The following is a 27,754-nucleotide window of genomic DNA, read 5'->3' as shown; positions in this document are numbered from 1 at the left end:
GGTATGTTGGAAATGAGCTTTGTACAGCGAGCAATTTCGCATCTCGCGTGACATTGGGTATAGATATGACTGTGCATATATAAATAAAAATTAGACACGCGTCGAGCGGTATTCATTATAAAAAGTTGTTTGAAATCTCCGGAGATTTCTGGTTCTCCTGCCAATTTCAGAACTTCCCTTCCTTTATATCTTACTCCCGTACGTATATACGATACACATGTGTCTGTTAAAACACTTTCAGAGTCCCGGATGAATATATAACAATATATATGTAAGTCGCACCGCATATTTTTGCTTAAAATATCCACTAAAATTCCGATGAATCACACAATATTTTATTTCATCATGCCTTTGATATCGTGAAATATTGCATTTTGCCAGTCTATCACTTGACACGTAATAATGTAATCGTAGAATTATATCTCGATATTATATAAATATATAAAATGGATCGACAGCCCCGTTTTATACGCAATTCCGAACAAAAATACTCGAAATCGTTTTCATTTGACGAAGAAATAAATAAATGGCATGAATTCTACGAATTTAATATTACGATTTCGTACATGCGTAAGATCGATTTGGCGCTGTCGTCAATTTCGCATATATACGGTCTCTACGGCAACTAAACGTATGAAACAGTTTACCGCATATAATTGTTGATTAACGATTGACCGAATTCAAACCAAGCCGACGTTAGTTAGGTCGATGTAACTGAACACGAGGGAAATAATCATTATCTTGCAATTTTAGAACGACTTTCAAGAAGTTGACTTCTCAAAATATGAGTATCATACAATCCTAAAGGTGTGAAGTTACGATTTTTCCTAAACATACGTTGTTACACTAACGTCACCAACTTCAGCCTCGTGAAATAAAGTTGTTCCAAATCACGAATCGATTCACACTCATACATATCAGTGAAAATTTATTCGTTTATGCTGTAAAAATCTGCCGAATACTTTGCAACTTACATTTGAAACTGTGGAATTTTCGTGTAATAAACTTACCATTGAACACAATTTCACAGGATTGAAGTAAATAAATATACGTCAATAGGAAATATAAAATGAACCGTTAAAAACGCATTAATTTCAAACGTGTACGAGGGGGGTGGGGGGGAGTAACATTAACAAAAATTATCCGGGATTTACGTTCCGAACAGTGTAATTACGGGCGCCACAGCTCGCGGGTGTTGCTGCGGTTTATTCTCGGACGAGAATTTCAATTTCCATCGATTATTTAACTAGTCCAGTTCTGTTTATAGTTATTTATTATCTGCTTCTGCCTCGGCCTTATACTACATCGGTAGAAGCTCCGCACTTTACGACATAATCAACCTTCCGGTTATACGATTAACTCAAACCTAGTAAACGGAGGAGCGATAGCCGCCATCCGGCGTCGGGCTGCGAACGGCATTCAGCCGCGTCGTCTAGCACGTGGCGAGCTTAGACTACACACTCGGTCACCGTGTATGCATAACATCCATTTCCGATGCAGCAGGGTTCAGTGACATACGGTGGATACGATTGCGGAGGGGGTACGGAACATGCACGAATCGGTTTTGCGAGTGAAAACTTTCACGATTGCCATTCCGTGTAAATAGTTTCTATAAACTACGATTTATTCTACACGCGTTGCTTTTGCATCAAACTTTTCCTACGGAGAAATTTTTAGTTCCGGTTACCGCTCGGTCCTCGACTATTTTCATTTTTCACCACAATCGAGAAATATTGTTCCGGGTAAAGAATGAAAATTAGTTTTGTAGCTTTTATCAGAAAGTCTGGGTATCCGTTACTATTCTTTCTCGTTGCCATCGCAGTTACTGTACTTTCTTGCAACTGTTGCGAAAATGGTTAGGCGTACCTCGTTTTTCGTAATTCCAATGATATTGAAACAGTTTTTTTTTTTTTTAACGATACCTGTTTTACTGAATTTTTCCAGTTACTGTAACAAATGAAATATTTCTCAGTGTACATACTGCAGCTATACGGCTAATTTAATCCTACACGTGGCGGTTCTACGTCTGATCGATTCTACATCCAACTTACTCTACATGCCGCGCTTGCGCATACGATTTTATTCTGTATACGAAGGTTCAGCATAATCCCAGTTTTGCATCTAATTCATTCTACACGCGGTGATTCTACGAATTGGGTTCGTCGCTACGGTTTTTAGAACCGCCGTGTACAGAACTGAACCTGTATAAACATATTGGTAGAACGGCCGTTCGTAGAAACGAACTGTGGGAGCATACTTGCTGCAGAACCACAAAATGTGGGGGCAATTTGATGTAGAAACATCGTATGCAAAATCGAATTTGTAGAATTTTTTACCCGTCGCACCGATTCGTGTCGAAACAAACTCAACCCGCTCCGCCGTGAGTATTTGAGGAAATTGCGCATGTAGCGTGCACTCTCTCGTACGTGGGTTCGGGTATGTTCGACGGTATAGAATTATCGGGGGTAGAATAAAATCGATGTAGTACAGATGTAGAGTCGAATAGAACCTTTCATTTGTGGAACCGATTCGTCTAGAATCGATCCTCCCGCATTCCGTCACTCGAAACTACCGATCGAGCTAGCACCAGAGCTTTTCAGGTTTTACAACGTTTTCACTTTTCACATTTTATTTCATATTTTATCAACTTAATCTGAGTCTCGTCCGTATTACCGTGTTTAATTTTAGCTGAGTTTTCCAAAGGCCGACAAATTCGACAAGTTTTACTTCATAAGTTGTCTTCTTCTTGTCGGTGAAACGATTGGGTTGATGTTCGTGCTTGTGTAGTCGGTAGAAATGTTCCTAAACTCGACAGAAACACTACGAATATGTACTACATGTACTTGCAGCTAATTCTTACTCGTTCCGAGGTTACGGCACGCCGCTGTAAAGCCGAATCCCATTTTTAATATCCTTTCATCGGTCTTCCAAACATTTCCTAATGATAACACAGACTTGATCGTCGTTTAAGCGATTTCATCGTTCGAGGAAACGAAAATGCGTGAGATATGATTTGTTGAATGCTTCGGTAAACCCAATCTTCGGTTACAGCTGACAGTATTACGATAACACGGTGGCCGAATTTTGAGTAGCCTACGCGTGGGCGATTCTTTTCTCACTTTACACGTAATCTCGATCGCTCATCACGGATGTATAAAGAAACTGGCCGAATCATATTTTAAATTGCGCTGCTCTCAATCTACGTACTTTCACATAAACATACGCGTACATCGCGATTAATTGCCTCGGTCGGGCTAACTTTTTTTTTTCCACGTGGTCGTCAATCATTTTGATTAATAATTAGCCGAACCATACGGCAAATCGAGTTGCGATTTGCGAATGAAAAATATTGTCACTGCTGTGCGATGGTGATACTCTTCTGCAATGACAATTACACATCAATCATAATCCTTCAAAAGTATATTATAATTAATTTACTTTTTCTTTCTCTTTCTCGACAAACCCGTATCGTAATACCAATTTGTATCCGAGCGAAAACTGTTGATGAAGAAAAGTGACGGGGCAATGTTGTTTGTTTAATAGAATCGCGAAATTTTTTCAGAAAAACAAATCGCTGGACGCAATTTTATTTCGCTTTCTCCACGGACTTCCTATAATTTTCTCTTTATCGCGAACGACGCCGTTTAAATTTTTTTCAAATTCAAAACTTAATTTTCACCCGTGTGTCAGTTAAACTCTACAAAAATCTTACGTAAAGTGCTCGTGCCACGATGCCGTTAAAAATTATCTCCTCTGACAAGAAATCAGCGAACGAAACATCGAGAACTTGGAATGCCAAACTAATCGTCTTGCTATTTGAAAATCCTTTGAATTACCTTGATTAATCTTGCTGATACCTTGACTAATCTAAAAAATAACCTTGACGTATCAAAATTTACCATGACGCATAAATTTCTATAATTTTTCCCGAGACGATGTTTTGTTCCGATCAAGTCTCGATCGAGTAACCGCGTCTATACCAATTGTAGAATTAATTTAATCGTACGAAATGATTGCGGCACTGTGGCTATAAACTAACTCAATTCGCAAATAATTATACACTTACTACGCATTTGTGTCGTATTGCATGGGATTTGCCGTAATTCCGTAGCTTTCATAGAATGAGGAAAAACAATCACTGAAAGTGGTGGTCGCCCACATATGTACATAATCATATTCCTTTTACGCAATTAATAATATTTGTTTTGAATGTTCCTGAAAGTAGTACTTCAATGACTTTTTTCTAAATAAATCACGATTTCAACATCAAACAAATTTTGATAGACACATTTACTGGATTAATATATCGTTTAACTTTTTGGTAGACATTGTATATCATTAGTCGCGTAGTTTTTTTAATCCAACTCGTTGGTTATTTTTTCACACTCTGTATCGCCGCCAACAGATGTCACGTTATTACGTATATCTGCCCTGACTACGGAACCAATTCGATAAGTCGATCAACCAGATGCTTATCATACACTTGCATTTTTGCAAATTGACGTTTATAATAAAACTGTATCAGCAATAATTCAGCCCCACTTGGATGAAAATTCGAAATCTATGAAAACTTCTTGTTGGATTACTCGTCGTAACACAGAAGTTACTTTCAAAATTTCACGATTTTATTCTAATTCGCTATTAATCCGTTGCTGATGAAAAATGTTTCATTTTTGGCTCGAATCAAATTCCAGATTCTCCAGATCGTTGAAAATATCAATAATATCCACCAGACACCGAATCGTTCCACATTCTTATTTATGCACTTGCAGCCCGAGGAAGATTAATTTAAAATTACTTCATTTGTAACGAAGAAATAATATTTTTTCGGATAAACAAATGATCCGCTAATTGGAGTCATTGAAGTTAACATTCTCTCGTATAGAAATTTTGTCTTCCTTTCCTTTCTTATTTCGGTGTGTTATATGTTATATTCTCCGTCCGCCGTCGGGCTTCGCAGGCAAACACGATGGACGGTATGGTTTGAACAAAGCGTTTGTTAACAAAGTTTGTTGTGGAAACAAAGGTGTGCAGGAGGCTTCTAAACATTGTGCTCCACATGCTGCAGGCAGCAATGCAGCCGCACGATACCTACTCAGGTAAACGATAAGATAGTTCGGTCGCTACACGATTACGCGGTGCGTGTGCCGCATACGTGCATCATGCACGAGTCTCTCTAACCGATGCATCGAGAATTATGCAGCCGTATTATCGTACGTGTATTATACAATGGGAAATTCCATGCGAATCGTTTTTCATTTTGTTTAAAAATATTTCTGCAATTGTCCCAACTCTGAAACAGTACCCTGAATTTTTCAGCATTTGTATTCAACTCCTCAATTATTTATAAATATTTTAAGTTAAAAATTCTCAGAAACTGTATTTTCTATTCCAAACATTTGAAAACCGGGCTCGTGATTTTTTTTTTTTTTTTTTTTTTATCTTCGAGGATATTTAATTTTTTTAATCAAGTAACACGTTCTTTCAACGATCTGAAAATTCTTAAAACTTCTATTTTTCACTCGGAACATTTCTGGACCGGTTCCATTACCGAGCGATTTTCGTCTGGTGTTTTTTGGGACAATCAACTTTTTTTTATCAACTTAATACATCATCCGTCATTCTCACTTTGTATATCTCACTTGTCACATTTTCTTATCCATATCTTGTTATAGGCGTATAATTGCATATAAATTACTTGTGCGTTATTTCCACAATCAACCAATATTTTTCAATGATAATATTTAATGCCGCAAGCACACGCGGTCTGCTGCCTACTGTTGGCGCTTTTGCGGTAGATAAGACAGTTCACGGTGAAGTAACCTCGATCAAGCCGCGTGTACGTAACATTGTGAAAATCGTACATTTTAAAGCGATGAAATTTGAAGTGAAATCGAAACAAACAAAATACTTTTGCGCTCCTTTCTACGAAGCGTACATCATTTACCAACAATTATTTATCCAATCGATATCTATCCGTGCTGTAGAAATCGTTAAATTTTTAAGCATTAATCCCGCTTGCTAATGAATAATTATTTTTTTGATTCTTTTTCTTATTAATTAGACAGAGTGGTCGAAAATGCAGAAAAATTATTCGTTAAGTGTGTTTTGACCTGGATTTTGTATAACGCGTTTCCGCAGATTTTTACGCCACGTTTTGATTCTCAAAACCCATTTTGATAATTCTTCTTCTGGTCATACGTAATATTTTGATTCATTCGCAATAATAAGCGTATAATTGTCGAAATTATAATGTGATTAGATTATATTGATGTTCGTGCAGAATAAAGTTGATTTCTTATACCGTAGAATATTTCATTACGCGTTTCAACTTCATATCGAGTTTTGATTAGTTTGAGAAAGAAAAGTTTATTCGCCGAAAAAGAAAACTCCCAGACTCATTTATTCTTCAAATTTCTTTCCCCCTTTATCTTTTTTTTTTCTCTCTTTTCGACAATCGCGGCGGCGAATCGAGATGGCGTACGGTTATTTATATAGGTACATGTGTATATATATATATATATATATATATATATATATATATGTACAGACTAGCCCCTGATTACTGAAGGCTTTGTTTTAAGTGAAAACTTTCTAAAAATTTGCGGATTAAGTGAAAATTCAAAAATCCTCATCTCGTCGAAATAATTCGAAAACTTTCGCAGTATTGTTTTGACTTGCAGAGGATGTATATGTATACTTTATTGTTAGAATTTATTTCGAGTGGAGGGGAGTAATAATAATACGAGCCAACCTTTTCACGACCCGCCAAACGATGATCGTTGAGCCAATTAATTAACCTCCATACGGTTGACGAAATATTTTAATTTTAGAATATTATTTCGCCTTGCAATGTGTCGAAAAAGTACGCCAATTACACCATTTTTTTTTTTTTTATTTTGCGCGACAATCATGGAACACGTTTTACTTGTTATTTCGAAACGTTGATATAGTACTAAAAAAAAATAAAGACCAATTCCGAATTGACGTTAACAGAATATAATTGCTTTAGCTTATAGATTTTGGGAAACAACAATTTGAACAAAGTCACAAAGTCATTGGATTTTAATCACAACTATTATTCCTACCCAAAATCTAATTCACGATTAGACGAGTTCATCGAATAGAATCAGATATTGTTAATCAGAGTCTGACAAGCAGCGGTATGAATATTTGGGTGAAAAATGATAGAATAATGTTATTTCTCTAAAGTTGTCAACCTAACGATGTGTTTACGTTTAAAAATCATCCTTTTAAACAAAATTCCCTGTATCACCGAAGCTTTCCTGGTTACATTAATGAGACTTTCTTAATATTTGTTTTATCGTGTTCGTGTTTTCACCACTTCTCGAACCGACTGCAGTACGTTCCACACATCCTTGATCTAAGATTGTCGTACTGTAAGTCTGCGCGACGATTTTCTGTGACCTTATTGGCTCGACCTGTGTAAGTATAATGTGATTCGTTTGCCAACAACCAACTCTCTGCACTGCGGTTGAATTCCAGGTTATGTCGAAATTGTTCGCTATACATGTTTAACACGGAAAACAGTGCAGAGAATTTAGCAAACACGATTGAAATGTCTCGATGATATACATGCAACCGATAATTATTGGCGACAAACAATACCTACCATATTTATAACATTCAATCTGTCATTACAGACTTTGTGATAAATTTAAACGCCCGATGGACAACAGACGTAAAAGTCGATGTTATCATTGAAACTAATTTTTCAACTTCATGTTTTTCCAACCAGTCAGTAGAAAACACCGTTGCATTGTACCTGATATTGTTGGCTATTGTACTGAAAACGTAGTAGGAAGTCATCAAGTTGAACCACAATTGTTTTGAATTCAATTTGTGTTCAATCAAGTTGAATTCACAATTTTTGATGAAACGCATAATCAGTTACATGTAGAGGAATTTTCAGCTTTGCTTTAGCTGTTCTTTACAGCAACAATCGGTGTAAGATGTTAAACGCGAGGTTAAACGGAACTTGTGACCTCACCTGCAGAGTATTCGAAAGAATTAGATTGTAGGTCAAACGATATCGATGGCTGACCTAGGAAATTGAAAAATAACTAATTCAATCCTTATCGATTTTGCCTGATAAATATATTTTAACCGGATTGCTTTAAAATAACCAAATTGAATTTTATTCATCTGACAGTCATTTGAATCGTTTCATCGCGCATGTATTACAACGTTAAATAGAAAATATCCTGGTGGTTCGAAATTAGTAAACTGATAATTTATACCATGCCACTAGGAAAGAACATTCCACAAGATCATGGATTAAAAAATTTATATTTGTACAGCACGCGCGTGGGGTTAAGCTTTGATTGATACAATAAAATGTGTTGAAAGTTCGCGAAAAATCTTAAGTTTTAACGTTCTTTTTACATTTCGGCAGTAGGTGTATTATACAAGGTGACGATGTTAGTTCACGTGATTGAAATCAAGTGCCAATTACACCATCAGCGTGATCCAAATTGGCTTCGTGTATAAAATACCAACACAGAATCAAGCACGAATGGTCGTATAATATGTACATGTGATTTACTTGGCCCAAAGTTCCTATTATCGCCGCAGGTAGCGCTGTTAGAGGGGCAAACTTTACTGCTCTGCCTACTGGCGGCGCTGACAAGCGTGTACGTGTAGAGAATAATTAAACATACATTGATAATGTGCGTGTATAAGAGTTGCACGAAGCGAATACATGGAGAGACATTTTATCGGAAGATTTATTAAGTTGACAACCAGACTTTATTAATTTTTCTCATAGTCTAGGGACATGTCCGCATTGTATCAAAAATTTCTATGTTGCGTAGTAATTCGCAAAGTTACGAATTGTTACAGGATTCTAACCTAGAAAGCATTCACTATTTCCCAAATATCATGGTAAAACATGTATAACAATTAATGAATTTGACTCCAAATCAGTATGGGAAAATCTTTGATCGCATCGTTAAGCAATTTGCCACCGTGCCTTGGAAAATGCGACGTCATTTTTACAAGTTTTACACGTGACTCTAGGAAGAATTGTACAGCTTAAATTCAAAAACGTTATAATTTACCGAATCGATTGTTTTACCAACATTGTGGATTACACGGTAGCTTTTATATTTATATCGCACGTGGAAATTAGAGTTACGCATTTACTTCTTCACCTAGCTGAACTTAACCTTAACTTAGCTTTAGTTTAACCTATATCTTAGTCAAAGCTATACGCTCGCTAGTCTCGACGCATTCCAGTTCAATATTCATGTTATAAACGCGGTTGTTTATAGTTGTTGATAACTTGCAGCGCTGAGGAGAATTCACATATTAGTGTACAACCATTTATAATCGGCGTGGGCGAAGTGAACCCCGCGAAATTCAAATTTCATAAAAAAAAAACAATGGTCGGCATGGAATTTAAACTCCGATGCACGGCGAGTATCGGTTGTACTCGAAAATTTTCAGCGATAAATTTCGTGATTATTCTCGCTGGAAATCTTTGTAATACAAGTACCCGACTTGTGTTATATTGTTATGAAGTCAGTCCGAGATGTATCACATTCGCTCTACATTCCCGTTCGCTATGGGAATTTCACCAGTATTTTGACGGATGAAGTATTGATTCGCTAGTTCGTTATTCCTGTTTCATCAGTGTCATTTAATAATATGAATACCCCCTCCTGCTACTTTCATTATTACTATTTGCAGATTACAATCATTGCCGATCGTTTATTTCTTGTTGCTCTGGTCAACTAGTAAAACGTACAAGTATTCAAATATCAGCCTTTCCTTTTACCGTACGAAATATTGGGAAAAATATCGATATATCCCTAATGTTCCAGTAATTACAGGACTTTTTGAAACAATTTGTCTCTTCGTGTAGTTGTATAGAAAATTATAACGTAAATTCGTTATAAATTTATAAATCATACCAAATTCCGCCCCAGCTGCACACGTGCTTTTCAAAGTGTGGAATTTACGTTTATTTAGCATAGTTGGAGTCGATACTGATCTGGTATTGGAAAAAATATACTTACCGCGAAGCAGGCGCCACGTGCACGGAAACACGTTTTCCAATTTTCTGAATAATTCCACATTCCGTAGTCTACTACACAAGCTTGCACATATAAACGCTCGTGTCTACAATACCAGCTGGAATTACTTGTAGTTGCGCGGTCTAACCACCGAACCAACTTCCTGTTTGATAATCACAGTCGCCGTATTTCTTCCTCATGTACAGCCGTTTTACCAGCTCACAATCGGTATAACTTCGACTGGTTTTAAGTACGTATTAAGTATCAATTTTATAAACATTCAACCGCCACGGTAAACCCCTGATCTTTCCTAGATGGTCAGAATTTCATTGACAGGGGGTATCACATTAATTTTTTATTTTATTTTATGTAGTATTCTTCTGTGCGCAGTAAATTATTGCACGCAATGGATTGGTTGCAACGTAATCGAAAGCATCGGTACAAATAAGTCCGACTATGAAAATTGTCATTATAATGCAGGTTCGTATACTTTACCGTATTCACTATTTATTTTCTTATTAAATTCTCTACGACATGGTCCCAGGATTAAGTTGATTCGGACCAATAAATGCGACTCGTCCTGAGTGGCAACAATGACAAGAACGTGTTATTTAGATGGTAAAACTTGCGATTCCTAGAGTTTTTCACGTGTACAGTTAGCGAAAAAATGTTGCTTTCGAATGAAACACCCTATATTAGTGCGTGGCAGATAAAATGAAATAACCGGATTGTCGATAGGATGCAAATTAGTAATTAGATCGAGATCATTTCTGTCAGTGCCGCGGCGCGTGCTGCGAACAGGACGAGTTGACAGGCGATCAACCAAACTTCGTATCCGTCCACCTATCCCACAGGATGATCCGCTATTATCTATGGAACAGACATACCTGCTCGACGGTGTCTGCGCGTCCGAAAGGGCGTGACTTCGTTTATACTCGGCATCCATATTTGAGCCTTCCCGAACGGGATGGTAAAGAATGTGTCACGTGAGGTAAAACCGAATGACGTCACGCGGCATCCCTCTACTCTCGTCGAGATTCGGGCTAAGGGTGTGGCGTTAGAAAATCCCGATTCGTTCGAAGATCCGACGCTCCTAAGAAACGACGAACCAAGTGAAAGCCTCTTCGTCGAGATTTTAAACATCCCGGAGGCTACGATTACTGGATCCGTCAATTATGTGAAAGCATGAATTTTTCCCGGGGGTCGAGATAATGGAATTGACAATTCGCTGTAATTGGATTAAAAATAAAAACAATTTTAAACCTTACGTTTGGATGTGTTGCAAGCTCAGAAAACACTGTTAAATTTAACGTGTGTGCTTGTTTAGTTGTGTTATTTGAATAACTGGAACATTTTAACTGAACCGATCGAATCCAAAATCTAATCAGTTCTGAGCCGACAAAGCTGCGGTTGATCCGTTTTCGAGATATCATTTAAATTAAAAATCAATTTTTATCCCGTTGTTCTAATAACTCGAAGAACGTCGGACCGATCAAATCCGAAATCTGATCAATTCTAAGTTGAGAATAGTCGCGTCGACTGAGACCAAAGATCATAACTATCCGTTCATTTGTTCTCAAGGTATCGCCGCATCAAAAATTTATCTTACAGACAACTATCTGAAAATAATTGGATATCGTTTTCTACAAGATCTCGAAACCTCGAGATTCGGTGAAAATTAGACTTTATTTCAAGAGTGATTGTACCGTGTAACCTCTTTTGTTGTCTTTATTTTCTGAAAAAAAAATAATAAACAGACGGGAAGTTAAAAAATTAGGAAACTCCATTTTTGCAAACTTTATGCCTGTTAAAACCGATTTACGTTACTTAAACGATATTTTTCACCTTAAATTTAATTTGTTTTACGGACGATTCATAAAACGAGGCAAAAATAAAGACATGGGGGCAGAAACTCTTTTTGTTTTGTCGGAACGTCATTATTCAGTTTATTATGTATTGGAATAACTTTTGTACACAAGTTATTTGTCAACTGAACTTTGATCGTTAGGGTGAAAAAGAATCATGATAAACCCAATTCGACGAAATCCAACGATGGTCTTCCTTGATTATATCTAGCCGATGCTTTTTTAGCTCTCATTCGATTTCACCCGGCTATAAATAAACCTTGTATATAGTATAAGTTAATTTGTCTCGTTGAAAGTGCGTACGATTGTTGTAAATGATTTGAAGTGTGTTCAGTGCTGGTAGGCGCAATCGATAAAATCAATTTGATGTAACGATAAGGCAAAACGACACGTAGTTTTTATTGATTAGGGCCTAACCTGGATCTATCTCAAGCAATCGGCAAGTAGATAGAATTCTAGTCAGGTTCTGATGCTTCATCTTGATCAGAACCCAGTTGCAAATCGAGTTAATTATGCACGGCTTTACTACAGAGTTAAAAGAATTTCCAAAGGGCTGAAAACCACTCGAATTGCTCGTAATATCGGCAATACCGGACTTGTTTGTTGACCGATAAACATCGTTCAGTAATATATTCTACCGAAGAGACACCTGACGAAGAAATATGGTTACACTATTTTATCATTCAATCTTACCATTACTGTGTTCAACATTATCAGAATTATGTGCAGCTTTTTTGGCGCTTGAAGAAGTTACAGGTACCCAAAGGCTCGGTTCCTTTTGCCCAAAATTTTCAAATAAGTTGCAACTTGATGATTGGATAATGCAAATTTGGATATTTAGCGTCGCAATTAGCGCCTCGCTAATTAATCGAAGGTTTAGAGTTACGACCACTCCAATTTTTGAGCGCACTAACGTAACGAAGTTCAAAAGTTTGCCCTCTTAATCCTTACGAACCAGAATGTAACAGAATTAGGCAATAGATAACATTAATTCATTGTGTCTATTAATATTGAAAATACGTAGAAGAAGAATTATTCCCAGAAGTACAATATTCAGTCTTACCAATATCGTCGAATCAATAAAGCTCAAACGTTTCATTATAATGGCTGCTCTTGCGTACGGTGGAGTAAAAACCTTTGGAAGGGAGTGAAGTTCGCCAAATTATATCACAGACGAAAATCCCTTTTACCGGTATTTTAATTACCGGTATGTATTAATACGTCGTCTCTCTCTCTCTCTCTCTCTCTCTCATGTTATCTGCGCTTACGTCTTTTTTTCGTTTTCCATACTCTGCTGAGCAGGGAATCACTCGAAATATAATTACTTTTCAAACAAAATCGTTTGCACGTGAAATTCGAGACGGTTATTACAAAATGCTCTCCAAGATCAAAGGGATTCTATAACAGATGAACAGGGCAAAATACTTGTTCATCTCGCACGATGAACGCCTTTGATTTAGTGACTTTTAGCAATATGATCTTCAAATTAAAACGTGCGGGACGGATTGATCTGGTATTAATTACGACATTGAAGAGTACTGTAGAAGGATAAGTCACGATACATTATATACAGTGTGGAACTTGGTTTAATCTATCATTTAGGAGGTCACTTCAACTTACTTAGGTGAAGATTTAATCCATTTTCAAGTTCCAATAACGTTAATATCGTGAAATATTGAAGAAATATTACTATTTTCCAAATTTAGAGTGATTTTAGAATAGACAAGTTTGTAAAACATGAGTATTTCTTATTTCAGTATATCTTGACTGAATTTCAGACAATCCTCAATTGGCAAAATAACGATTTTTCGTAAAAATGTATCGTTACACCAGCGCTATTAATTCCAATCTCATTGTCGTCAAATTCCGACCAAGGATTCATAAGGCCAAAAACAAAGAAGAATTACCGAAGAAGAAACTCTGGAAAGTAGGAAAAAAATGTGTCAAAGTAGTTCAAGCTTTGACGCGATTGGTGGAATTGGTAATAAGCACCGTTTCGCCGAAAGAGTAAAGAATTGCGGGTTTCCCTTCGTGTTTCTAAAATAAAAGCGAAGCGTCAACCCAAATTAACTTGTGCCAATGTTGTGCCAACGAGGAGGAATGAAGAAAAATTTCAGCAGCAAGTACTAACCGAATATGAATGACCTGAAAATTGGCTAAACAGTGAATCTAGGTAAACTAAATTCAACGATGAACAGAGGCGCAAATAAAGTTTGTTTACTTTTTTACGTTTTCAAAACCGTGCGACACCTTGTTTTGGATTGATTTAATTGGTTTATGAATCGGGATGAAAAGTAGGTCGGATTTTGATGGGAATCGCGCCTATAGATATGAAAAATAGCACCTGGCCGACGAGGGTTGACGGGCGTTTGTATTGCGTATACTGGCTGCCAGGCTGCTGACAGGAGAGTGAGTAGTGGGTGAGATGAGAGCAAGTGTGGGAATGGAACGCAGCCTGTTTACCGGTTTGGTTAAGTCATAAATTCGTTTGATTAGCAGTTTCGGGTAGCACGGGTGGCTCCGCGGTTCTGCTCCTCGTCTCCAGATCGTAATGACACTTCCGGTTTCGCAACCGCGAAATAACAAGTTAATCCTGGCACCTCGGGGGGCACATGGCTGGTCCACGATTTACGGCGTATACGCGACGACTGCTTTTTTGCTCCAGAAATTTCAATGTTTCTGCCTTTGAGGATCTTTCCTGTGACATCTACGACTCGATGGGTACCTTTCGACGACCCGATCTCCATTTTTCTCAAACATTTTCTACTCGTATTCCGTGTGGTCAGAAACGACGAATCTTCGGCTCCGTTTGCCGGCTAATTCGGTACTTTGGCGGATACGCGTTAATTTTACTCCGTTTCAATCGTCGCAAAGTTTATTGGAATCGGAGGGTTATGTAACAGCACTACCTTCGCTGAGCGAGTCATTTCACTTATGCACGTTATCGCTGGTCCCGGAAATTCATAAGAGTGCTAAAATTTAAATGTTGATTTTTTACTATTTTCAGATTCCGCGATTAAAAATTGATGCTACACTGTCGAAATTCGAACCAGTTCTATCCGTTTGTTTGTTGATTCCACAAGAAATTAGAACGAGAGACCAACCGGGTTGACAAAAGCAGTACTGTAAAACATCTTTTATTCAAACAAATTTAATTTACACAGCTATCGAAACTAAAAAAATGAATAATATTAAAAAATCAATACTAACATATCAAAGTACTGGCTTGTTGTTTCGAACTTTACGGAATGTTAAAAAAAAAAAAATGCACTGGCTCTGTTTGACACAAATTGGCGTTGAATCGTCCAAAGGTTTTCTTTGTACGACGCCGTTTCGTTTGGCGGGTATCGAAAAAAGCAGAAGAAAAGATAAGGCGAAGAATAAGAATGAGAATAAGATGAAGAAAAATCTCATTCGTGCTTTTCACACTCGCGTGATATCATAAAGTCATTTCGGTTATTCAATCGCGGTTTGCATCAAGGCGAAGAGGGTTTCTCGGTATCGACTTGAGCGGATCCTTTGAATAGTATTATCCGCCTCCTGAGAGATAGTATCCTACTCGTGCATGGATTTCCGGACGCAGTGCATAAACACCGTCACACTCGCACCCGCAGGCTCTCGACGCGATTCAAAGACAACAGAGAGCGACGTTTTCTGTATTGTGCGTGGCTCTTTGAGGTAATTCTCAAATCGGTGCCACAGGACCGTAGATAGATTATTGGTTCAAAGATCGTCGCACTGGTTTGTACGCTTTGACTTTCGCCACTAAAGGCGATCCGCTCAAAGTTAGTGGCAGCATTAGGTTCATGTCGACGGGTTGAGCGTGCTTAAAATCAGGTGTACACTTGGAAAGGTCTCTTCAATTCGAGTCATTTTTATTATTCGCGAATTCACATGGTGGGTAGGGTAGTCCTTGTTGAGGGGGTTGACGATTTTTTTTCCGGGTCGCCCAGCAAATCAACTTCAAACACTTCAAAAACAATTCCCTAATTTTTCAAATACTTAAAAAAAAAATTCATTCCACCTTGACAAGGACCACCCTAATGGTGGGTGTACCATTTAAGTTGGGCTTACGCTCGACCACCAAATGGACGATCCCTCCGTGTGAATCGTCCCAATAAACATTTGTTAAAACAGTACATAATGGCTTTAACCGACCTCTGTTAAATACCGTGTATAACTTTCCACTACAACGTTGAGTGATTTGGAATATAGCGCAAGCAGAAAATCGTTCCATGATATTCCTAATGTTTCATGTAATACTGACCAGGCATAAAAACACTATTAGCAACCTAAAAAATGGATGAAAATAATTCCTCACACCGATCCGAACGATTCCGGGAATTCACAATGAATGTTTACGGACTGTGCAATGTAACCAAAATATCAACGAATGGTCATAGGCACGGTCTCTTTATTTGGTTTACGTTGATGTATCGTACATTTCGACCGATGGCAGACAAGACACGCGATTTGATATTAAACTTTCCGCATTGCTTCCTGCAGATGGCGTGTTGCAAGTTTCTCGAGAAAAGCTTTCCGTTTGCATGCATAATATGCAGGGCTCAAATTGCTGACCTTGCTTCGTGACGTGCGAGAAAAAAATTTGCAAAGCTTTGTCGCGAATTGTATTAGTAGAAAAGCTTTGCGAATCTTTGTTGTCACGGTTCTGTGAATAACTGTTTAGCAGCTTTACCTGCACCAACGCAACGGCGCAAAGTGCACTTACAACCGAAACCCCTCGGCTTTGATCTTAGTTGTTTTTTAGAGGCATCGAGTGCCACATAAGCGCTCCGCTGCCTTAACTCGCTATTTTATACTTTTAACCATCGTCAGTTTTCTGAATTTCACGAGTGTTTCTAAACAGCACTTATACCTATTTATATTACATCTATGCATTAGATGCTTATAATGGCACATTAAATGATAACAATTACTGGGTTCAGTTGCGTGGCTCAAACCAATGAAGTTTTTACATTTGAACCTGAAAATCATGCACGAGGTACGATTTGAACTTATAGTGTCGACTTCTTTGGCCTCAAGCATTCCATCGTTGCGTTATGACCAGTGTCGCGGAGTTGGAATTCAAACTAGAAATGACGTAAGTTTCAGAATCGCCGTAGAGGATTCTTATCTGACTTTCCATATCAATCGGCCAGGTCACTTTGCCGCTGCGTATATATTCACCGCAAACGACGATTATCGAGTGTTGAGTGAGTTGGAAACCGGTGAATGATAAACTCAATACGACAGAAAACCTGCGGACTATTGCGTTTTATCGACGATTTTCAAACAACTAAAAGCCAATTGGCAACTCGTAAACATTCTCAGAATCATACCGCATTACGGATGATACAATAATTACTCTTTTTTTTTTTTTTTTTTAGACAATGCCGAATGATTAGGATTTAGGATTAGGAATTAGATTAATTGCTACGAATAACACCCTGACTTATACACCTTCTTATTTGTATCCCTTGATAAAATTTTCCCGAACTGGTTCTAAAAGACTGTGGAAAATCAGTACGACCGTATGATCTGATCTCGTTGCGTGAAAAAGCGTGTTGACTGTGGATTGCCTAACATCATAAGTAAGCCTGTGATAATTTCATTGTAGCAATTAGCCATTGAACTTCTGGTACAATATATTCAGTGAAAACGACGTAACTAAAAATAGTAATCGCTGCACCCGGCAGTCTCTTCGTGCGGAAAATCGTTCCTCTACGTTGTGTAACGATTTCGTACGCTCCCTTAAAGTGCCTATGAATAATAGATTGGTCGAGGGTGGATCTCCAGGAGTAAATTTAAATTGCACATATTTACAGCACGCACGTGTGAAATAGCAATAGTAGGTTGGGTAGGTATACAGGCAAAGTAAAACCCACGTCCGTATATGTTCGGTAATTAACCTCGGTGAACCGATGGATTCTCATCAAAAGTTACTTGTACACGCGAGTTATTATCCTCGTTTCACAAACCATCATTTATACGTGCATCCATAGTACGCCCTCTACCACTCTCTATAAGGAAAGTTTACAGAACAATAATGGCCGCTGTGATTGGATTTTGCATGCGTGGCTATAAGATCGAGTTAGTTGTGGGAAATTGAACGAGTTATATTAATCACCCCGTCGTTGGTACAAACGGTTATACATCGCTCACTGTTGCTGTACGTTATTGGCCATCCTACGGCCAATTTCGCGTCATTAAGTACCTGAAACTTAGACCCTAGCTAGTTCGCGATTCGCACTGTCAACGGTATAAGTGACTGTTTAAGTCAGATAAATAAAAAATGGAATGTTACTCATTCTCATCCGACGATCAGTTATTTATTTTATGTGCCATTTGGGAGACTTGGAAAAATATTTAGAAACGTATCAGTCTACCCGAGGCTTCTTATCGGGCATTCCAAACATAACTTGAGCAGGATACAAAGAAGCAAAAAAGTTGCTAAACGATGTAACTAAGAGAGCTTTAGATTCTCTCTTTAAAATTCTATTTAAACCGATGTTTAGAAGTGAAAAATTTATTACTAAAATTACACGCAGAGCTGAACGGGATCCTATTTTTATCAATAATTTGTAAACTTTGTCGAGGATTTTTCTCGAGAAATTATTAATCCTCTTGACACGCTTTTTCGTTACATATAAATCTGAAAGTTTCTTTTTTTCTGAAACAAACTTGTATGAATAATTGAGACGTCAACGGAAAGTGAAAATTGTGTCTTTTTACGTGATGTAATTAATAATTAATTTAGTGTACGATTAACGATTGAGACATTACTCACAATTTCTCAATACGGGTTACGCATTTTTGCGACGATCAAATCCTGTAAAAACCGTAGCGCAGATAATGGATGAATCGCGGTGAAGGTATAAGTTGGAAATCCCAGATCGTAATTCCGATCAGACTTGAAACTATTTTGCAATTGGCAATTGGCTCTCGGATCTATAAACATGTGCCCTAAATACGTTGACCGTGCGTGATGCGAATTTGAAAAGTTGGCCAATTATTGTGCATTGGCCTTCGGCCCGATTGTTTCTTTCCTTACATCATATTCCGAGAATGTTTTTCTTCGATTTTTCAAATACCAGGCAATCCGACTGCACAATTCGAAAATTTTCAGCACCTTCGAGTCTCGAAATTTTTGTTATCAGTGAGAAAAATTTGAAAGCGTCGTGATTTCTAATTAAATTAGGTACAAACGATCTCGAGACACACGTTTATGCGCTTGTAGAAGTTAAATCAGATTGAATGGAGGTAATTTTATGGACGAAGTTGGGAACGAACCGAGGCTCCGTACTTTGAACAGAGAATGTCAGAACCGTGCCTGGCTGCATTTCTAAGGACGAATTTAACTATTGATTATACGGGGAGGAAGTACTATCAGCGATTAGTTTCCCCCCTACGACCCTCTCGACCCTTTCCAACTTTCCTCCGCGTTATAACTTTCTCTCAGACTATTACAGCCTACCCACCTCTACCCTATAGGCCGCGGTAAATTTCATCAGGAAATCCAATTGCGCGTCAAAGATAACTTTTCATGGAGTTTGGGCTGCTCTTTCGCCCTTCCTTATACATCAACTGGAACACGTTAGTTATCCACCGGAGTTCGAAGAATATTCTTTGACTACGCTAGGAGGATAAAACCATGCGCTCTAGAATTCCGACGGTCCGATGAACTCGATTTTCGAAAACCACTGCCGTGATGCAATCTGCCGAAAGAAGATGCTTGTAGATCTGGGCGAGAAGACGCGTCTGCGCCAGGAAATATGGCAGAAAGAAGATGCCGGAAGAGCAAGAGAAAAAAAAAAAATGTTGGAAAACCCGAAAATACACACGTCTGTCTGGCTTCGCCTACACGCAATGATAAAATATCTTGGCAATCGGATTATAGTTGTAAAAAATCGTAAAACTGCTGAAAAGCTGGCAGCGAGGAAGAAATAAATTTTAATAAATTCAGATACCTATATTTATGACATTTTTTCCTCCGTTTTGACGCAATTTCTTCGAACGCGCTATCTGTGGCAACTGAACTCGATCGTGCGATAAGATTATCGGAGCATCAATCGCACCGATCTGTTCTGAAGGAAGTCACCTAATGCAGGAAGTACAATGCAGTTACCGAAAATTCCAAGATAACTTTCCTTGTATCGCTGTGAGTGGGGAAAAAGAATTTTGTATCTTAAACTTGTGGCAAATTACTTGATCAATTATAGGATTTAGTTTGCCAAGGAAATGCGTCACGAAACCGATGAGATTCAGTTGTAAAATTTCAACCGTCCAATCCTAGTAAAAGTTAATATCGGAGCTACTTTGTAAAAGTTTATATATTTCGAAATTCGTAAAAAAATTTTTAGCATCCATTCTACGATATTCAGATCGGCGAAATTTCTTGTGAGGCCAATGCGAGATATCGCGAACGGTTTTTTATTCATTCTTCACTCGACGTCAAAGATAGTAGAAGGCTGTAGGGATTAATGAGACAATTTTTCTTCTTCACTTAGTCTTTTCGAACATATCACTTGCGTCGGTGTCGTCTCTGTATTTTCACTCGTTTTCGCGGTGAATAAAAATTCCAAGTGCAGACAAAGATGTTTTCAAGTCCGTCTAATTTTCGGCATCCACCGGGTGTCGTTTTCTTCGAGTGCTTCTTTTATTCTCCGAGAATCGGATACCTCCTCACTATATTTTATTCACGAAAACTCTGGTTCAACACACACGGCGCGGATTGAAAAAGTAACGCGTGTCCTAAAAACAGAACGAGGTCTCTGGCACCTCGCACAGTGGATTTTGGCTGGCCCGTTTAGCCCGCGTGCCGCCGTCACGTAGACCACTCAACGACCTCCGGCACAGTTTCGCTGATTTCATTGGTTTCATTGGTCGTTTGTAGTGCGAACGAGGCCTTAAGTGGCTGATTGCACTGAGAAAATTACGCGGCGACCGAGAATGGAGAACGAACGATTTTCATGCCCCTCGTCACACCGTCGCTAATTCCGGACATAAAAAACCAAACCAAACTTCGAAGAGCTTGTATACCCTTACTGCAATTCTACTGTTGATTTATTGCAATTAGACAACCGGCCACATTAAAGGCAAACGCTGCGGATCAAATTTTATTGAAAACCTGGCACAGATTCATTTTATTATTATTGTTTTTTTTTTTTCCGACTGATAACTCAATGTCATAATAGTGATTTAATTTTTTTACACACGGATGAGCAATATTTATTTTTGGTGTTCATTTAGAAAACTTGTTTTGCGTGATGAGGAATAAAAAAAAAAAATTTCACGGGTGCAGGGTGGATATCCTGAATCCAATTTTGAAAGGTTTTCTCATTTCAATAACATGAGAAAACACCCCCGACCCGAATTCAAATTTCCCGCTGCAGGAGAACAGCTTACGTTTTCACTCCGAGACGCATCAATTTTTTACCACTTTTTTTGGAAATTATGAGAAATTTTTTTTTTTCACCCATGTGTTTCTTCATTAAAAAACGAAGAAAATGAGACCTTATAGAGAACCCTGAACGATATGATATACCCGAGAGATGAAATTTACAATGTTGGGGCGTTTTTTCACCTCCCGTTACCGGAATAGGTAAAAAAAAAAATGACGCTACCATTCTGGGTTTGGATGAGAAAATTTTGAATTCTGAGAGCGACAATTAGAAAATTTAATTCAAAAGACGTCCCTTGGCGAGGATTCTTTTCTTGCTATTTACGACCAGTTTTTCGAGTGGCAGCAAAGAAGATAATGTTGTTCTTAAATAAAACATCCTAACGTATTCCGGATTGCGTGGGCGGAAAGTGTATCGGTTGAGATACGACTGTTTATTTTTCATCTACCTCGAAATTTTCAGCGATAACTGACTTGCCGTCTGAATTAGTGCGTTTGATAAAGCTTTCGACAGCTTCGTGATAGGAGTAAATAATTCGGTCTCTCTTAATAAGAGAAAATCTTTTTTCGTTACAGAGACGGACGTCTGCAACTACCGTTGACAACACCACTCAAAATGCCGCTCTCGTACGAGTTTCCGGTAAGTTTTCTTCAAATTGTAATACATATTATTCACTTGTAATACGATACAAGTTATACGTAATCACTGTTCATATTATAGAAGTGAAATTCCCAGTATATTCTATCTTTGACACAAATACAGATTTCGAGAATGTTTTTTTCGGTGTTACTCGTATAAATAATGATGAAAAGTTTTAACTGAGTTATTTGATTTCTTCGTGCCAGGTGTGAATTCATCGTCGAGTACGAAAAATATTGTAGAAAATATAGAAATGACCATCATAAAAAAATCCAGATTAAATTCGTTTCAGGATTTTAACGCTTCAAAGAAACGAGGAAGAATTGTTCACAAAAAAAAAAAAAAACGTAAACGAAACGTCGAACAAATCCTGCAATCGACAGGCATCAAGCTCACAAATGCAAACAGATAATTAATTCGCGCCTTGTCGAACGTTAAAATAGTGATGTAAGTCAACGTGAGGAAAAACCAGAAGATCTGATCCAGACACCGTATTTCTTACGAATAATCACAAAAACTGTTTACACCGATTGATATCTAGCATCCGATAGTCACACGGGCATCGACATGATCCAAAATTCGAATCCGATACTGGCCAAAGGCCGAGATTCGACGATCAATTTCGAGGTTCGAAAAGCTCACCCTGTATGTCTCAATATTCCAAGATATCGCAACCGGAGTGGAATAAGTTCTTGCAGTCAGTCATTACGAGATCTTTAATGCCTGACACACTTTAATCAATTGAATATGACGTTGAAACTTATGCATTCATACACGCTTGGCACACGTGCTTTATTCAATTGTACGGCCGTGTACTACGTTACGCGTGTAACTGCGGAGGCTCCGTTACCTCTCGCTCATCCGCACTAGTAGTTGATTCATTTTATTACGAGACAGTCATACGACGAGTGTTCGTTAAATAATCATGATGTGTAAGCTACGATGATCTCATAAAAAAATACGAATGTATAAAATACTGGAATTGCGATGAAAAGCTTGGACATGTCGATGCTTTGTTTCAAATTGCTTAGAAACAGTCAAAAATATAGCAGATTCGTTCGATTTCACTTTACGATCGCTCATTCTACGAAGAACACTATTTTCTACAAAGTCATTCAAACCCATTTTTTTTTTGTTTGTCATTTTGACATCGCTTGGTATTTAATTTCGCAACATTGCTCCGATATTCGTTCTAATCAAACACATGCACCCAGTTTCCTCACATTCTTATTTCAATCGTTACAAATCAACACGGCGACTAATTAAGACGGGTTGCTGATTACTGATTACTAGAACTGTCCCAACCTAATTGTTACAATTAGTGACGTCAGCGGTAGGATTTTCATGACAGACAGCAGAACCGGTAAAAATTCTTCGTTTGCGTTCTTCTTAACGCAAAAAAAAAAAAAAAAAAAAATTCTGTGGAGAGTCGGTTTCAACCTTGCTTCGTAAAACTCACAACTCCGCGCGTATGATCATATTTTCCGTAGAATCTGATAGCTCCGCTGCAGAGATGATTTCTGAGAGGAATCTCTCCCAACGCGAACGGTGCAATTTCCAACACGTATAGTAAAAGAGCTTTACTCTTTCCGGAACGAAGTTAATAAGTAATTAGTATTGCAAGTAGTAAATGTAGGAGCATTATACAGGCAATTTAACGAACCAATATAGCCTTCCCTCTTCTCATTATTATTGTCTTACTGGTAATTAGGTTAAGTAGCTTTTGCAGCAATAACAATGCGTGTACTTTAATACAAGACACGATGTATGTGAAAATTAAATAAGTAGTGGGTGATATAAGCTTACGACGAACTTGTATACTTGGATGAAATTTTAGATTAGACATATCTTTGGTTACATCGATAATTGTGCGACTTGAATTGTGCGAAATCAGCCAGCACAGCGCAGTTGGTTCAAAATTCAAAATCAAGCATCCAATATTGCGTTAAAATTCATTTCCCTTTACAAAAGCTCTTTTTTCTTCACTCGGAGAAAAGCGCCATGGCAAATTAACCTGTTTAAATTCTCAATCGTCCAAACGAAATACTTTTTCATTTTGGAACACCAACGATTATGCGCCACCTGCAATGAGCTTGACAACTGTGGTCCCCCATTAGACTTGCGTATCGCACAGCTTTGCGAGCTTCGGCAGCTTGCCGACATAACTTATCACACGTATTCATCTCATAGAGACTTATAGAGACCGAGCGGGAGTATGAGTGGCAAAAATTTATCCCTATCGGCAGAACTTGCACTAACGTTAAAATAAAATTGATGAAACTATTTGAAAACTAGTTTTTGTGAGATTTCACCTTGAATATCAAATTTGCGGATATTTTCACCATCATATTTGTGACCAGCAGGTCAATATACATGAGTATACAAAATATCAAATCAATCGGCGGCGGTGGGCTTTTCGTAACTTTATCAAAAAATATTTTACAAGTAAATAGTGAATAATATTCGAAGAAAATATGAAAAATAAATCAATTCTTTGTTTGTTTTTTTTTCGACTATGTTGCACCAAATGGATCGAGTTGAAAATTTTACCGTGCAAAGAAGAGTAAGGAAGCAGTTTTCTGTAAAAAATGCGTGAGTGACAACCGAAAGGAAAATATTTAAATGAAACCACACAAACTTTTTAATTTAAAAGAAAAAAGGATGGTTAAGAACTTACAAAATAATTACTTTTCAACGTCTCTTGTCGATAATTCTTATCAAAAACATCTACGTTAAAAATATTCAGTAGAATAGTTAAAATGAAATAAATACTGAAAAACATGTTTTTTTCAATAACGTCGTAAATTTTGGGGTCTAAAAGCTGATATTTTCAGGAAATTGTTTTTTGTTATTGGACATCGATCAGCCATATGGATTTTTGAAAATCACTGAGGGCAGATTTTGTACGCTTATCCGGCTATACCCTTTAATTTTTGATCGTAAAATAGTATTAATATTATATTAATAATTGCTGATCGCCTAATTCGCTAGAAAAGCGTATTCGCGACATTCTGCCAGAATATGAGAGAAGAGATAGAACCGCAACAATGGTAAAGCACGGGTAGATCTCAAGTGTTCTCAGAGTCAGAAATGAGGTCAATTAAAAGTTGGGATGAACCATCGACGTCCTGACTGTATAAGATGTAAAAAATTTGCTGAGCCGGTTTTCGCTCATAAAACTGATGGTAAAAAATTCTATTCGTACGGTAGTAATTACACACTTTATCATGGTTTGATACGCGTTGATCAAACTGAATCTGTTGACGGAAGTGCAAGCAAAGCAGAATGTGCCAATTATTGAATTAGAATTTCCATAAATGGGTGTTGAAATATTTCAATAGTGGTTGGTGGACAGAGGTTGAAAGAAATGCAAATGGACGTTTACTGGTGGATTTTTCAACTCTGTGACAAAGCATCAACTAGAGCTTTCTGCAAAAAAAAAAGAGAACGAAAATCAAATAAATTCAAATAAAATTAAAGACAGACGTGAGAGTCGGGTTGAAATATGAAGAATTGGAAATACAAAACTTATTCATAGACTGAAACGATTAGAATCAGATTTGAGGACTGCCTGGTTACAATTTGTAATTGATTATAATTTAATTACGAATAATATTTATATTTTGTAATTAGGGCAAAGTAAAGTATAAATTAAATCTGTATTTTCTAATTAGCAAAAGATAAATCGCAAACTACTCTTGTATATTTTAATCAGGGCGAAAGAAAATACAAAATACATTTTCATTATGCATTCACACATTTTTGTATTCTTTTACTAATTACACAATACGAACGGTCTTTGATTATAAAAAAACATACAAATGGCATGTGTATTTTACAATCTAATTTATCTAATTACAAAATAGAAAATATCAGTCTAATGCGTATTTTATGCACCTTCAATTAAAAATACTTGTAATTGACTAATTACAATTGTTCCCATGACTGATCTCAACTCGCCATGTATCGAATGTGTAGAGAAAGTAAAAGGTGTTCCGTCTAATAAATCCCGGTATCTCATACCGTGGAATCTATCATTTAATTATAAATTCTAACGCACCTAATTGAAGGTAGGGGAGGGCCTAGATAGAGTTTCGATATACGCAACGTATATAATATTCCCTTTCGACCATAAATCTGAAATACCCCTTACCACCTTGCAACCTGCGACTTGGGACATGAAACGTGAAACTTGGCGGGGAAAATTATAGTTCTCGGTCGGAGGTAGAACCCGTGGAAAATTAATTTACTCCTTGCTACGTACGTAGATTATTAACCCCGGTAGACTTATTCGTTACGCCGGTAACCGAGCTACTAGTTAAAGGCTTGAGACATATTTTTTCCTCACTTTCTCCACTCTTTGGGTTTATTTTTTGGTTGGTCTTATCCATGGTACCTTCCTGGCTTATTTTCTTATTTTTATATTTTTGGATGTCAAGCATTAACTATCTTGCAATTGATTGTTTTCGTAAACGATTCAATACAGAATTTCACCAAATGTTGGGTAGGTACAACAACTTCATTTATCACAAATGTACACCATTTAGTTATACTAATTAGTAAGAAGCCTAAAAACAAAAATTCATTATTTCTCAAGCCTCACCCCATATAACTAATCGAATGGGTACAATTTATTAATAATGATTAGTCATCGGTCCAATATTGACCTTGCACGTAAGCGAAGCTTAAGGGGAAACACACGAGTAGACCGTAAAAAAAGAAAGTGTATTTTGATGGTTTTTATCAATAAAATTATTAATTGGATTCGAATCATGAATTGACCACCATCCGTTGTCGTTTTTTAACCAAGAATTCATTAGACAAATTTGAAGCCAATCTATTGTGGCTATTTATTCGAAAATTGGGTTATCGTGTTTTTGGAAGCAGTAAAAATCAAAGTCATGATTCAAAAAATCTAAAAGTCGGTGAAACATGGTTTTTAATACACTCAACACCATACTAAAAAATAAAAAAAATCGCCGACGGTGAGGGACATAGGTACGTCGATTTTTGGTGGAATGCCTCATATATACGTAGGTTCGTATAAAAAAATTTTTCTATGGGAATTCATTCCCTGGAATCGCTATTATCGTGGCCGGCGTAAGACGTGTTCATCGCGGACCGGTTCGCGGTTTCCAGGATTCCGCGCAGTCGGTTTATCTGAAACATAAAATTCAAAGGGATCCTTGAAATATAATACTGCTGCGAAATTGCGTTGCACGGCAAAGAAAATAGGGTTCGCGAGCGGAAATAAGCGACCGAACAAGCGAAAATTAGAATGCAAAGAAATATGCTATTTATTCGCAAAACGTGTTTCCAGTTGGAAGTCAGAAACATGACTATTTTTTACAATAATCTGGGTTGATGCGGCAACCGTATTAATATCATTAACATTTGGTGACTTTTATTTGTCTTTTATCTATGATGACTACTAGATCAGAAAATGGGAGCTTAAGGGGTGATTTAACTCTTTATCGCAATACATAATTAAAACAGTTCGAATCAGATGGTTTTTTTTTTTTTTTTTGTTTTGTGAAAATTTTGTTCTACAGCAATGCTGATTGTTTGAACTTGACGGTCGTTTATCGTGAAAAATCTGTACAATGTCCATTCAGCCCTGGCTGACCAGAGCTCAACTTTATGAAAAATTAGATTCAATGCTACAAAACTGACTCATATCACTTAAATACACAATGTTATTGATTTTAAAATTGAAACTATAGACTTCCAATGAAATTTTAATTAATAAATCAACGATATGAGTCAGTTTTGTAGCATTTATAAATTAATAACATCATTATTTCAAACGGTT

The 27,754-nt window shown here is 37.4% G+C and overlaps 1 protein-coding gene across 13 annotated transcripts in view; it reads left to right on the top strand.

Moving 5' to 3' along the window:
- LOC124213786 (uncharacterized) overlaps positions 1-27,754 on the top strand; it is a 130,735-nt gene that overhangs the window by 80,486 nt on the left and 22,495 nt on the right. For all 13 annotated transcript variants that reach the window (XM_046615425.2, XM_046615427.1, XM_069134125.1 and 10 more), the window contains one exon: positions 21,879-21,942. In XM_046615425.2, the coding sequence (XP_046471381.1) occupies positions 21,879-21,942 (64 nt within the window). The remainder of the gene's footprint in view (positions 1-21,878; positions 21,943-27,754) is intronic.

The sequence above is a fragment of the Neodiprion pinetum genome, chromosome 3 (genome assembly GCF_021155775.2).
Source record: "Neodiprion pinetum isolate iyNeoPine1 chromosome 3, iyNeoPine1.2, whole genome shotgun sequence".
Taxonomy (NCBI): Eukaryota; Metazoa; Arthropoda; class Insecta; order Hymenoptera; family Diprionidae; genus Neodiprion; species Neodiprion pinetum.
The sequence above is the reverse complement of the archived record's forward strand: the minus strand, read 5'-3'. Positions and strand labels throughout refer to the sequence as shown.